The sequence below is a fragment of the Astatotilapia calliptera genome, chromosome 16 (assembly GCF_964374335.1).
Source record: "Astatotilapia calliptera chromosome 16, fAstCal68.1, whole genome shotgun sequence".
Classification (NCBI taxonomy): Eukaryota; Metazoa; Chordata; class Actinopteri; order Cichliformes; family Cichlidae; genus Astatotilapia; species Astatotilapia calliptera.
This window is the reverse complement of record NC_137437.1, coordinates 23,232,791-23,245,360: the sequence shown is the minus strand read 5'-3', so window position 1 is coordinate 23,245,360 and position 12,570 is coordinate 23,232,791. Positions and strand designations below refer to the sequence as shown.

General features: G+C 36.8%; 2 protein-coding genes across 4 annotated transcripts; both read right to left on the bottom strand.

The window, feature by feature from the left end:
- Positions 1–1,143: 1,143 nt before the first annotated feature.
- LOC145419226 (tumor necrosis factor receptor superfamily member 5-like) lies at positions 1,144–5,882 on the bottom strand. Of its 2 annotated transcripts, XM_026145850.2 has the most exons (9): positions 5,450–5,882; positions 4,873–4,938; positions 4,191–4,328; positions 3,736–3,829; positions 3,425–3,550; positions 2,607–2,762; positions 2,267–2,354; positions 1,976–2,160; positions 1,144–1,740 (listed from the first exon to the last, which is right to left on the bottom strand). In XM_026145850.2, exons 3-9 carry the CDS (start codon positions 4,230–4,232, stop codon positions 1,730–1,732), a joined length of 702 nt encoding a protein of 233 aa, XP_026001635.1. In that variant the 5' UTR covers positions 4,233–4,328; positions 4,873–4,938; positions 5,450–5,882; the 3' UTR covers positions 1,144–1,729. The 2 variants fall into 2 exon arrangements, with proteins under 2 accessions (XP_026001635.1, XP_026001634.1); XM_026145849.2 differs by lacking the exon at positions 1,144–1,740 and having other exon boundaries at positions 1,938–2,160.
- Positions 5,883–6,429: 547 nt separating this feature from the next.
- Positions 6,430–11,586, bottom strand: LOC113008439 (tumor necrosis factor receptor superfamily member 5-like). Of its 2 annotated transcripts, XM_026145846.2 has the most exons (10): positions 11,229–11,586; positions 9,757–9,894; positions 9,305–9,398; positions 9,015–9,140; positions 8,323–8,478; positions 7,943–8,030; positions 7,652–7,836; positions 7,521–7,558; positions 7,374–7,425; positions 6,430–7,273 (listed from the first exon to the last, which is right to left on the bottom strand). In XM_026145846.2, the coding sequence occupies exons 2-10, from the start codon at positions 9,796–9,798 to the stop codon at positions 7,269–7,271; spliced, it is 786 nt and encodes a 261-aa protein (XP_026001631.2). In that variant the 5' UTR covers positions 9,799–9,894; positions 11,229–11,586; the 3' UTR covers positions 6,430–7,268. The 2 variants fall into 2 exon arrangements, with proteins under 2 accessions (XP_026001631.2, XP_026001633.2); XM_026145848.2 differs by lacking the exon at positions 11,229–11,586 and having other exon boundaries at positions 9,757–10,217.
- Between the last annotated feature and the right edge of the window lie 984 nt (positions 11,587–12,570).

Sequence of the window (12,570 nt, the reverse complement as noted above, 5' to 3'; positions counted from 1 at the left end):
AAGGCTGGTAAACAACAATACTCGGGTAGACTGTGGCATTTAAATGATGCTCAGTTTGAACTTCAGCAGGTCGTCTTCACCATGTCTAAATGAACTGAGTCGCTGTCATGTGACTGAAATGATCAGGCCAATAAAGTGGCAGACGAGCAGATATTTTCATTATTATTTTCCAGTTTTAATAATAATTTGCAGGTGTGCTAGCATCAGCAAAAGTATATGTCACAGTCAGTGGATAAAGACAAAGTTTTCCTATTTGCAGAACTGAAGAAGCTTCTCGGATGAGAGGTGAAACGTCTTCAAGCAACTTAAAGAAGTCCAGACGCTTTTCTTTGCAAGCTCCTTTGACTATTTGCTGTATAAGGTCACATAATCTGTGAGATGACAAAACAAACACTGGAGTCTGCAGGACTATTTGGACCGTAACTTTATACCATGAAAACGTGGCCCACCAGAGGTAAAATCAGTCATGCACACCATTTAAGTGGATAAAAACGACTGAGTGGGCTCAGTGTCTCTTAAAAGTCAAGCCTAATGCAGTGTCTTAAATATGCATTCCTTACAATGGCCAGCAGGGGGATACTTTGGTTGCACAATGAAATCAAATTGTACAGAAACCTTTGGGAAAATGACCTTACTGCTCAGTTATACTATAACCTCAGTAATCAGTTTTAAAATTGGATCATGGTTTCATTGCATTAAATAAATATTTCATATTTGTGGTCAACCATGTTGGATACTGTAGAGACAAACATGGTATTCTTAAGAGGAGTGGCTACCCCGTGATTGACAAGTCTCAACACATGAGCCTGCAGTCTCAGTTTCTCAGTATGAGCAGAGATCTTCTAATATAATCAAGAACTCTCAGCTGATCTTCTTTAAACAACAGTCCATAAAGATTTGGGAACTGAGGAGACCAGCTGTTGGACCTTTGGGAGAGGAATATTGTCCCATTCTTGTCTGATATCGGATTCTAGCTACTCAGCTTGTCAGCCTTTTGTTTCCCCCCTTCCCAACTTTTTGGAGATGTGCTGGTATAAAATTCAAAATGAGCTAGTATTTTTCATTAAATGATAAACACCTTAGTTTAAGTACTTGATATATGTTCTGCATTTTACTGTGAATACAATTTGGGTTTATAAGATGTGAAAATCACTGCATTCTTTATTGTCAAATGCACATTTTACACAGTGTCCTGACTTTGTTGAAACTGAGGTTACACATCTGGGATGAAAATCTCCATAAAAAAAAACATGTGTACTTATCCAACAGTCCATTAAAAACCACATAAAAAAATCCAAAAAATAAAATAAAAATTTTCTGATGCAGAAAGACCCGCCGGGACTTTGAGACCTTATATACTTTACTATACCATATTATTATAGTATATATTAATAATATACTACATAAATTATTGTGACATACAATTTCAATTGAATTATAAGTTAGCATCATCATTATACTTTTTAAAGTTCAAAACTTTTAAAATAAAATTCTTTTTAAAAAAAAAGAAATTCTTTAGAAAAACACTGGAAAAGTTTAGAAGATACTCTAAACTCTTCCTGTGATAGCATCCATTTGTTCATCATGATGCAGTAAAGATTATGAATCTTCTATTCTTTTGTCTTCAGATAACGTCCAGTTTCCAGGTAATAATTCGGACAGCAGTGAATCAGGGAAGTTTGTAGTTTTCTGTTCACTGCAAACACGATGTCTCAGCATCCAACTGGAGTTACAGCACGTCTGCAGGCGGAAAGAAATTAGTGTAAAATATTATATTATATATTATTATATTATATATATATTATATAATATATATATAATATATATATATATATTATATATTATATAATATATATATAATATATATATATATTATATATATAATATATATATTATATATATTATCTCACTGATAATATATATTATATATATTATCAGTGAGTATACCATTCTCATTGTTCTCTGTTATTCTCACCTCTTTTTGGACACAGAGTCTTTCTTTTGACATAAATAACTATAACTATAACTATGCCAATAACTAAAATCGTCAACAAGCAGCCAATGATGATTGGGACCACATTATCCTGATCTTGTTCTTCACACTGAGCATCAGTTGTAGCATTTCCTGGTCTTATCAGCTTAAGGTTTAGGGATTCACATCTGGAAGGACAGAGAGACACTTTACAGGAAAATGTACAGATGTGCCACAATCACTGCTGCTGGAACAAATCAGACGTGTCTGTATCTGCTGTAAAGCTTCACTTACGGTCTGTGTGGCCGGCAAAACTTTAAAGTCCCATCTGAAAATGTCCCATTGCTGCAGTCAGAGCACTCAGTGTCTCTGAAGGCTGTTCCTGCACAAACATGATGTTTACACCATTTTCAGCATGTACATCACGTAGGATCAGTGAGTGACTGTGACATCGGAGTAATTACACGTGCCAGGTGACTCCACCTTTGATTCTGATTTAAAAAAATTTAAAAATACAAATATGATCCTTCTAAACTTTACTATAAAGTTAATAACACCTCATTCAGAAACCACTGCAAGTAACAAACAGATTATTTCATCCAGGTTATTTACACTACAAGCATAAGAAACCAACCTGTTTGGCTGATGTATTCTCCTGGTTGACATTGCCTGTGTTTGTGTGCTGCCATGCAGCTACCAGCTGCGACGTCAACACAGTAGAATCCATCCTCTGGTTTACAAACTGTATCTAATGTTGATGTGCATGTCCTGTTCTCCTTCAGACCAAAACCTGTGAGCATGTAGAGAGGACACATCTTAGAGAGACAAGGCCGCGATGGTTTCTACACGTGCAGGGAGGGATAGGGAATATACACTGGACATAGGATGTTGAAGATGGAGGTTTCAGGTAGGAGGAGGAAAAGAAGAGCATAGACAAGATTCATGGATGTGGTGAAGAAAGAGATGGAGAGATGGTGTGAGAGAAGAGGATGCTAGGGATTGGTGAAGAATGAGCCAGAGGGGTCACTGCTGTAGTGACATTATGATGTCATTCATCAAAAGTTACTTAAGATTATTTTGATTGATTTACTAAAATTTTGTAATAATTGACAGATTGAATGATTTGACATATTAATTAAAATAATACATTTATAGAAAACGTTAATGAAATGATGCTTCATTTTATTTAGGTGGAAATCTAAAGGTTAAGTGGAGGCAACATCATATCGCAGAGCGTGAGAGCTGATCATGAGTTCATGTGGAATATCTTGAGGCATAATTACTTAATCAGTTAGTGTGTTAAACATGTCGCCAGTTTGTCACATTCATTTACATGCAGTCATACATGTTGTAAATCAATGTCAAACCATCTTTAACTGTATTAATTCTTACATCACATTAACAGCAGAACATGCAGTAACAACTTCCCTAGTTTCATAAATAAAAACCTACTTAGGTCACAGATTGTGCAGTGAGTGCATTGTTTGAGTCCACTGGGCTTATCCATGTGGGTTCCACCCTCGCAGGCCACACAGGAAGTGTGTGCAGTCTCTGTGCAATCTGTCTTGACTCGATTTCCTGTTATAATAAAAGAACGGCAGACTATTTTCAATGCATATTGTTTTTACTCATATAAACTGTGAAATCTTTAGAGTTATAAAGGTATGAAGTTGAACTTTTACATACAGAGAGACAGTAAAGAGCAGGACTCCATGTTTAATAACCAAAGTAAAATCAGCCTCTAACATTCAGCTGGATCTTACCTGCAGGACACTTTTGACAGCATAGGTCTTGTGCTTGATACATTGTTGAAGAACACGAGAGAGTGAGGACACTGAAGACTTTCATCATGATTAACTGAAAACAAAGAAAAAGGAATACATTTAAAAGTAGAAGCACGCTTCAAACTGAGAACTAACAGAGAGGAGCAGGAGGTGGAAAAGAAGAAAGATATGAAATGAAATGCACAACAACCTGAAAATGAGAGCCGATGAGTGAAGAAGGAAGATAGTGAGGATTATGATATCAATTTAAAGGAAAAGTAGACAGTATGGGAAATTACATCATGTAATTCACAAGGTGAATTAAACACATGCAGAAGTGATTCAGAAAATACTGAGTGGGTTAAATAGTTGCAGACAAGGAAAAATATTAAGTATGAATTAGTTACATTAAAAAAAAAGAAGCTTTTTGTAAGTTTGTATGAAAAATATTTTACCAGCAACACTGCAGCTGTCAAAGAATTTCCTCCTGAAGTCATTTTATACAGCAGAATGAAGACTTTCCTGAACTGAAGACCGTCTCACTGAGATTTGCAAGGAGATGAGCTGTATGATCTAAAACAGCAGGAGAACATCTGAAAAAAAATATGTAAGTGAGCAGCAGGAAACCTGGTTCATGCGGATATTAAAACCTTACGGTACAGGTTAAAAAGTAGTATCTTGTTGTTTGTTTATCATAATTAACCTCCTAAGACCTGATCTCTTTCATGGCATGCATTTTTAATTTCTCTTTGCTATTTGGGCTGAATGGGACCCGATGGATGTAAAAACAAAGAATTATCTTTTTACCTGGTTTTGCCCTACAAGGGCCTCATATGCACATATGAGGACATTTGTTTTTAATTTTAAAAACAAATGTCAGTGGATATCAGTGGATATCAGGCCCTTGTAGAGCAACATTTAGTATTGTGGTCTAGACAACCCAAAATGTGATGTTCACATATGTGGATGCCAGGTCCTAGGAGGTTAAAGAAAAAAAATATTTAAAGGAACAACATATTGGGGTGAGTGAGCATAAAGTAAAGTTGTAGCATAAAGAACAAGAGGACATAAAATAAAATTGTTGTTTCTGGTTCCCTGGTCCGTATTACAGGAAGCGGGTTTACGGCAGGAACCTACCTGCAGATGTTCTTTGACAAAGTCTTCACTTGCTGTTGCACCTGCAGCTTGTTTAAGGTGTACAGCCTGTAAGAACAGAGACAGTGACGACCGTATATTGTGGATTCACTACAAAATCTATAGGATACATCTTTCCAACACTGATAGGCAGCTGTCAGGTTGTCAGCAAGTTCCTCTGCATGAAAGCATTTACCATAAGCATTCAACTTTCTTGGTCCATGAGATTAAAGTGAGGGCTCAGCTCTTTATTTGCCTGATGACGGAAAGCTTTCACTCATTACATACAGATGTGCTTGAATCAGCTCACTTAATTGAACTAATTTTAAACTATTAAATCTAATAATTATATCCGACAAAGTTTTTGCAGAGATCAGTTTGGTTTAGATAAAAGTCTGTATTGTTTCTTGTTACAAAGCATTGCTTGAACAGGACTTTGGTTACTGTTTTATTCACCGTTCACTTTCTACGGACCTGCTTTCTCCACTATGGTCCGCAGCCGCATTACAAACAGCCGAATAGCTGCTTCGTTTAACAGCCTGTAACCAAACATTCTGTAGAAGTGATCTAAGGAACTTACCGTCAGCGGTATAAGACGAAGTTCGGAGAGTCTCCGTCACAGCGCACCGTAGGCTGAATAGTTCAAGACGCACTGGAAAGTAAACATCTGCCGTTTCTTGAAAATTAAGCTTTCAAAAACAACGGCTAAGCTTCAGGGAGAAAGCGAAAGTGCGCAGAACATGCAGAAGAGAACAAACGCGCAGTCCGTCATGACATTATATGGCCGGTTTCTTATGGAGGAGTGTCGAGTTGGGAGCGGTCGGTGGGTAATAGTGCCAGAGGCAAGGTACACCTTGGGCAAGCTGCTTGTTTCATGACCCAAACAATTATTCACACTCACATTCACATCTATGGGCAATTGAAAATTTTGGGTCCAATTGTAATTGATTAACGCCACATTTGATTGAATGTTTAAGGATATGTTTATTTAATTCATTATGGGACTCGTAGACCTCCATATTTTCCTACTGTACTTTCATTTTTATATGACCTCTGTGAGGTAAAAGTGGCTGTCATACACTATGATGAGCTGGAGCAGACTAATTCTGAGAGTCTTAATGAACTTTAAATGAGCTTTAACTCTTTAAAATCTCTTCACAGAGCAAACAGATGCTTTTCTCATATATATTGGTACTCTTAGAAATGAAAACATTTAGTATAGATGAAGAAAAACAGAAGTCTGTCGGGTTGCGTAATTCTGAACTCTTGTCTTTCAGTTTCACTTTGTTTTGCTCAGTGTAAACATCTCTAATGGCAGAATACACCTTACTATTACCTTACTACTAATAAACCTTACTATTCATTTCTGAACAGTGATCAGCCCATAATGGAAAGCTTGTGTGCCTAAATGTAACTCCATGACGTACAGAAACATTACACACACTGATGTCAGTTGCTTTTTTAATGTAATAACAAGTTCCTTAAACTGATGTGCCTTTAGCTGTATTGTGAATGACATGAATCAGCTTTGTGCTCCAAAATAAGAGGAAATAAACTGTATAATATAAAAATGAACTTTTATTGCGCAGAATTACATAAATAAAATATTAAAAAAGTCTTTTCTTCAGCTTCTTTAGATTGTGGTATGATCTTTTGCTGTCACTCAAAAAGCTCAGTCACAGCAGCATCACACCGAAACAGTGCACATGAATTCAAATGTATGGGATGAAGCTCCTGTTACTAATGCACTATATCACCTTCATCTGATTTTAGCTGTTATCTGGAAAAAACCTATCCATTTTCTATCATCCACACTGAAATATACTTTGACCTAATAAAATATCATTTATTTGCCTTTCTTTGGTATGTTTTTGGTATGATACTTGAGTATGTTTTTACTTTCTGCTTTCACACCACTGAACAGACTGAAGAGGACTAGAAGCTTTCCTAGCTGACATGTATAAATGCAGCCTTTTCCATTTACTGCTGCTTTATACAGTACTTTTATTCCTCTACATTGCGCCATCCATTATCAGAGAGGCCTCAGTTTCTATTGATGTTAGGCACAATGTGTGATGTGGTGGTTAGTAATACTTGGGCACCACAGGGACGGTCCAGTCTCCATTCATGTTCACTTTGTACACCTCAGATTTTCAGTGCAACAGTGAATCATGCCACCTGCAGAAGTTCTCTGATGTCACTATAGTGAATGGGCGGGTTAAGGGTGAGCAGGAGTCGGAGTCTAGGGAGCTGTCGGGGAACTTTGTGGAGTGGTCGGGTAAAAATCACCTCCTTAATGTCAGCAAGACAAAAAGAGCTGGTGGTTGACTACTGGAGGAAAAAACTGCGACTGGGTGGATCAAGCAGGTGGGGTCTCTTCTGTTAATCTTCATATAGTTTCACACTGAGGAGAGAAAGATATTCAGTTAAATAGCAAACCTCTTGTACGTTTGCAGAGACATCAGGCAGTGCAGGTTTGAGTGGATAACTCATGGCCATCTTACCTGGTTTCTCATTCAGTATTTTCAGTTCTATTTCTGTTTCTTTTTCTTCATTCTTAGTAAAAAACAAAAAAACGAAGACATAATTACTTTGATAAATCAGGTGTTGCCATCCGTTACAGTCCACACTCCTGTGATATTCAAACATACCTTCCTCAAGTTGATTAGGTGTACAATTATTTTTTCGCCTTTGCAAAAAGAAAAACAATTTAAAAATTAGTGTAAAAATATTATTTTCTATATAGATCATGATAAGATTTTCATTGTTCTGTTACTCTCACCTCGTTTTAGACATCCAATCTCCTTTCTACAGAGACACAAAGCTATAAGTATCACAATTAATAAAATCAGTAACAGGCAGCCAGTGATGATCCAAGAAAGAACCACATTCTCATCTTGTTCTTCACACTGAGCATCAGTTGTAGCATTTCCTGGTCTTATCAGCTTAAGGTTTAGTGACTCACATCTGGAAGGACAGAGAGACACTTTACAGGAAAATGTACAGATGTGCCACAATCACTGGTGCTGGAGGAAATCAGACGTGTCTGTATCTGCTGTGAAGCTTCACTTACGGTCTGTGTGGCCGGCAAAACTTTAAAGTTCCATCTGAAAATGTCCCATAGCTGCACACAGAGCACTCAGTGTCTCTGAAGGCTGTTCCTGCATCAACACGAATATGCACCATTTTCAGCATGTACATCATGAAGGATCAGTGAGTGACTGTGACATCAGAGTAATTATATGTGTCTAATGACAACCAGTTTAAAATACATCTAAAAACATTTCCTTGTTTCAGTTTCTAAATTTGATCTTTCTGAGTTCATTCATGTGGTGGAGTGATGGAGAGCAGCTTTACTACAAAGTAATAACACCATATTGAGAAACCACTGCAAGTATGCAACAGAAATATTATTCCATCCAGTTTATTTACACGTAAGCACAAGAATACAACCTGCTTGGCTGATGTATTCTCCTGGGTTACAGGGTTTGTGTTCTTGTGCTTCCACACAGTGAACACCGTCATAGTCAACACAGTAGAATCCATCCCGTGGTTCACAAATTGTATCTGATGTTGTTGTGCATGCCCTCTTTTTCTTCACATTTAAATCTGTGAGCACGTAGAGAGGACGCATGTTAGACAGGATGCTAGGGATTGGGAAAGAACGAGGCAGAGAGGTCACTGCTGTGGTGATATTATGATGTCATTCATCAAAAGTGACTTATGGTGTTTTTCCTGCTTAAAATTAGACACTATAACAGTGATCAACATTTAATCAATTATTTTAAAATTACTGATATATTAAAAGTTTGTAATAATTGTCAGATTGAACAATTGAACATTTTAATTCAGAAAAAAATATTTATAGAAAACATCAATGAAATTGATGCTTCCTTTTACTTTGATGTAAATCTAAAGTACGGTATATTATCTGTAGGCAACATCATATCGTAGAGGGTAAGAATGTCAAATCAAAGCAATAGGACCCTTATAACAATCTTTACTGAATTTCCCAGAGGAACCTAAAGAGCACGAGGAAATAAAATAAAATGTTCTGTCTGTCTGTCTATCTAACACTTTTAATTCTTATACAGCAGTAACAGCTTCACTAGTTTCATAAATAAGAAATATGAATAAAAACCTACTTAGGTCACAGATTGTGCAGTGAGTGCATTGTTTGAGTCCACTGGGCTTATCCATGTGGGTTCCATCCTCGCAGGCCACACAGGAAGTGTGTGCAGTCTCTGTGCAATCTGTCTTGACTCGATTTCCTGTTATAATAGAAAAAAGCAGACTATTTTCAATACATGTCGCTGTTACTCATCTAAACTGTGAAACATTTAGAGTTATAAAGGTATGAAGTTGAACTTTCACATATAGAGAGACAGTAAAGAGCAGGAGGGAAATCAGCCTCTAACATTCAGCTGGCTCTTACCTGCAGGACACTTTGAACAGCACAGGCCTTGTGCTTGATACATTGTTGAAGGACATGATTGAGTGAGGACACTGAAGACTTTCATCATGATTATCTGAAAACAAAGAAGAAGAACAAAGAATACATTTAAAAGTAGAACTAGGCTTCAAACTGAGAATGGCTCGACTAACAGAGAGCAGCAGGAGGTGGAAAAGAAGAAAGATATGAAATGAAATGTGCAACAACCTGAAAATGAGAGCTGATGAGTGAAGAAGGAAGGTAGTGATGACAGCATCAATTTAAATGAAAAATAGACAGTACAGGAGGAAATTCTAGCATGTAATTCACACAGTGATGCAGATGTGAGTCAGAAAATGTTGACGGGGTTACAAAATAGTTACATAGAAGGAAAAACAATAGTTTTAATTTTTCTTTAAAAAGCTTCTTGTAAGTTTGTATGATAAATATTTTACCAGCAACACTGCAGCTGTCAAAGAATTTCCTCCTGAAGTCATTTTATATGGCAGAATGAAGACTTTCCTGAACTGAAGACCGTCTCACTGAGATTTGTAAGGAGATGAGCTGTATGATCTAAAACAGCAGGAGAACATCTGAAAAAAAAATGTAAGTGAGCAGCAGGAAACCTGGTTCATGTGGATAAAAAGTTAAATGTTTATGATTCAGGGTAAAAAATTGACTTGCTTTTTGTTTTTTGTTTGATTGTTTTTTTAAATTGTTTTTTTTATAATGAAAGAAAAAAGTATTTAAAGGAATAACCTGGTGGTTTGCTTACAGTGCTTAACAAATATATTAGAACAGAGATATATTAGAGATCTGTCAAAAAAAACTAAAACTAAAACTTATATTCTTTATTATCAAACAAATAACAAACTAAATTCACGATTTTACACCCACATTTGAGCTGACACGCTTTACTTCACTGATATTATTCATAAATATTATCCAACCACTAAAACCAGCTATTCTGTAAGTAAACAACTATAATTTGGATTCTAACGTAAAACAGTATACTTTAAAATTCATGGAAAACAACAATATGTGGATTTCAGCATTAAAATGTGACTTTTGCTTAAAGAGGTTGTACATACTGATGTAGTAACCATGAGAGAAAATTAAAATAATTATCATTAGTGTTAATTTAGGGCAGATGTGGCACAAACGTTAGAGCACACGAGGAAATAAAATAAAATGTTAACATTTTTTAAATGTAGATCAAGGCTTGAAAATATGTATTTCCCTCACAAGCTCCATGCTATTGTAAAGATATAACAACATTTAAAAGGAACTTTTTCTTGAGGAAGTCAAAATGTAGTTAATTTATAATCAGTTCAGAATTTAAAGTTAGAGTTTGTTAAACGTGCCCTCTGGAACATGGCCCTAGTGTTTGTTTTGTATATTATGCAGAGTTCATATAGAAATTATAGATGGCTGCCATGCCTACATATCAGCCTAAGTCCTAATCACCAAAGAATTTCACACAGTACCACTCCAATGAAAAATGTGTGACAATTATTTCACTGAATTATCAATAAAGATCATTAAAACAGTAAAAACTGTCATATATTATTCTGATTTTTTCTGGATTGTTAAATAATATCGAGTTTGTGGAGACAAATGATCAAACGTGAGGGCAGCTTTGGGCCTTGCCTGCTTTGAAGCTGCTTCAGCCTTTGTCTAACTTTCCTTTAGTCAACTGTAACGATTGTAACTTCAAAGTTTTTGAGTAACTGGCTGGATTTAGATACAAGTAAGTATTGTTTCTTGTTACAAACCACTGCTTCATTTACTTCTCTAAAAAACTCTTTTCTTCACTAATGTCTGCAGCTGCATTAGCAACAATTTAATAACTGCATCGATGCTGCGAACACCTTCTGTATCAGATCCTATAAACAAACATCATGCAGAACTGATTCAAGAGTCTTACCCTCAGCGGTATAAGATGAAGTCTTTAGGTTTCCATCGCAGTAAATCTTTGCTGTTCGTGAAAATTAAACGATTAAAACGAAAAGCAGCTTCTCTGTGAAAGTGAAGGTAAAGAAAAAATGTTACAGAGCATGAAGGGGAAGTCCGTGTGAACTATGGAAGTGAAGGTACTGCCTATCACAGCACAGTTTCTCTGTGAGCTTTCTCTCTGTTTTAGATTATCTGTGTTACTTAGGCCACAGGTGGCTGTTGAGTTATGTGAGTGTCTTGAGTTATGATTCGGAGTGGACGACTTAAAACCTGACTAAAGTCTCTTTAGAGCTCTTTAGGGCAACAGAGTAAACACAGAACACAGAGCTTTAAATCCAACCTGGCACCTTTCCCGTACCAGTTTTGGGACTCTTTAAGAGATGAAAACTTTCAGTGTAGATGAAGAAACGCTGAGGTCTTCTGAGAAGACAAAAGAGCTGGCAAGATTCTGGGGAAATTCCATTATCTTTTCTTTCGGTTTCACTTTGTGCTCAGTTTAAACGCAGCACAATACACAATGAACTTACTGTTCATTAACTTTTTGTAGCAAGACAGTGTATGCAAACACTTTTTGGCTGCAATATGCTGTTTGACACAACACAGCCACAAAGTTACCTCTCAAATGTCTCCTGAATGCAAAAATCCTCTCTTTCTCTCTTCAGCACATACAGGGAACAATAGTTGCTCATTGTAGGAGTCATACAGATTTTAGGTACAGACAGCAAACCTTTTACAGTGAGCAAAGTACATTTGTGTGTCTAATAGTGTGTGTCTAAAACACAGAAGCAACAGACTCACTGATTTCAGCTGTCTTTTATATAATAACAAGTCCCTTAAACAGCTGTGACCTCAGCTGGATGGTTACAGAAATGCAATAAACTGGGGATGGTAATGGGGTTGCCTAGCAGTAGCAGCACTCTTTGTGCTGGTTTGGTGAGTTGCGTCTCCATCCCCATCCCCCTCACCCCTCAAGTGGGTTCATGTAGCAGGGTCTACCAGGCATTAGACCTCGACGCCATCAGCAGTAAGATGTGGGAAACGTTTCCCACTGGACAGCAAATTATTTGCTAAGGCAGCTATCCAGCCATCAGGTTGAGCCTTCAGGTCTTTGGAAAGTGCTGATCCCAGTGCTGCACTCTTAGCACACCATTAATGAAAATGTTTGCACCAACCTGTCTTCATAGCCCAAGAAAAACATTCCAGACAAAAAGACCAAACCAAAGCTGACAATAAACGGCTGATCCAAACAATACAATTCCACAAATAGTCCACATTAACGCTCCTTAACGGCAATTTAAACTCCAGTCTTTAAA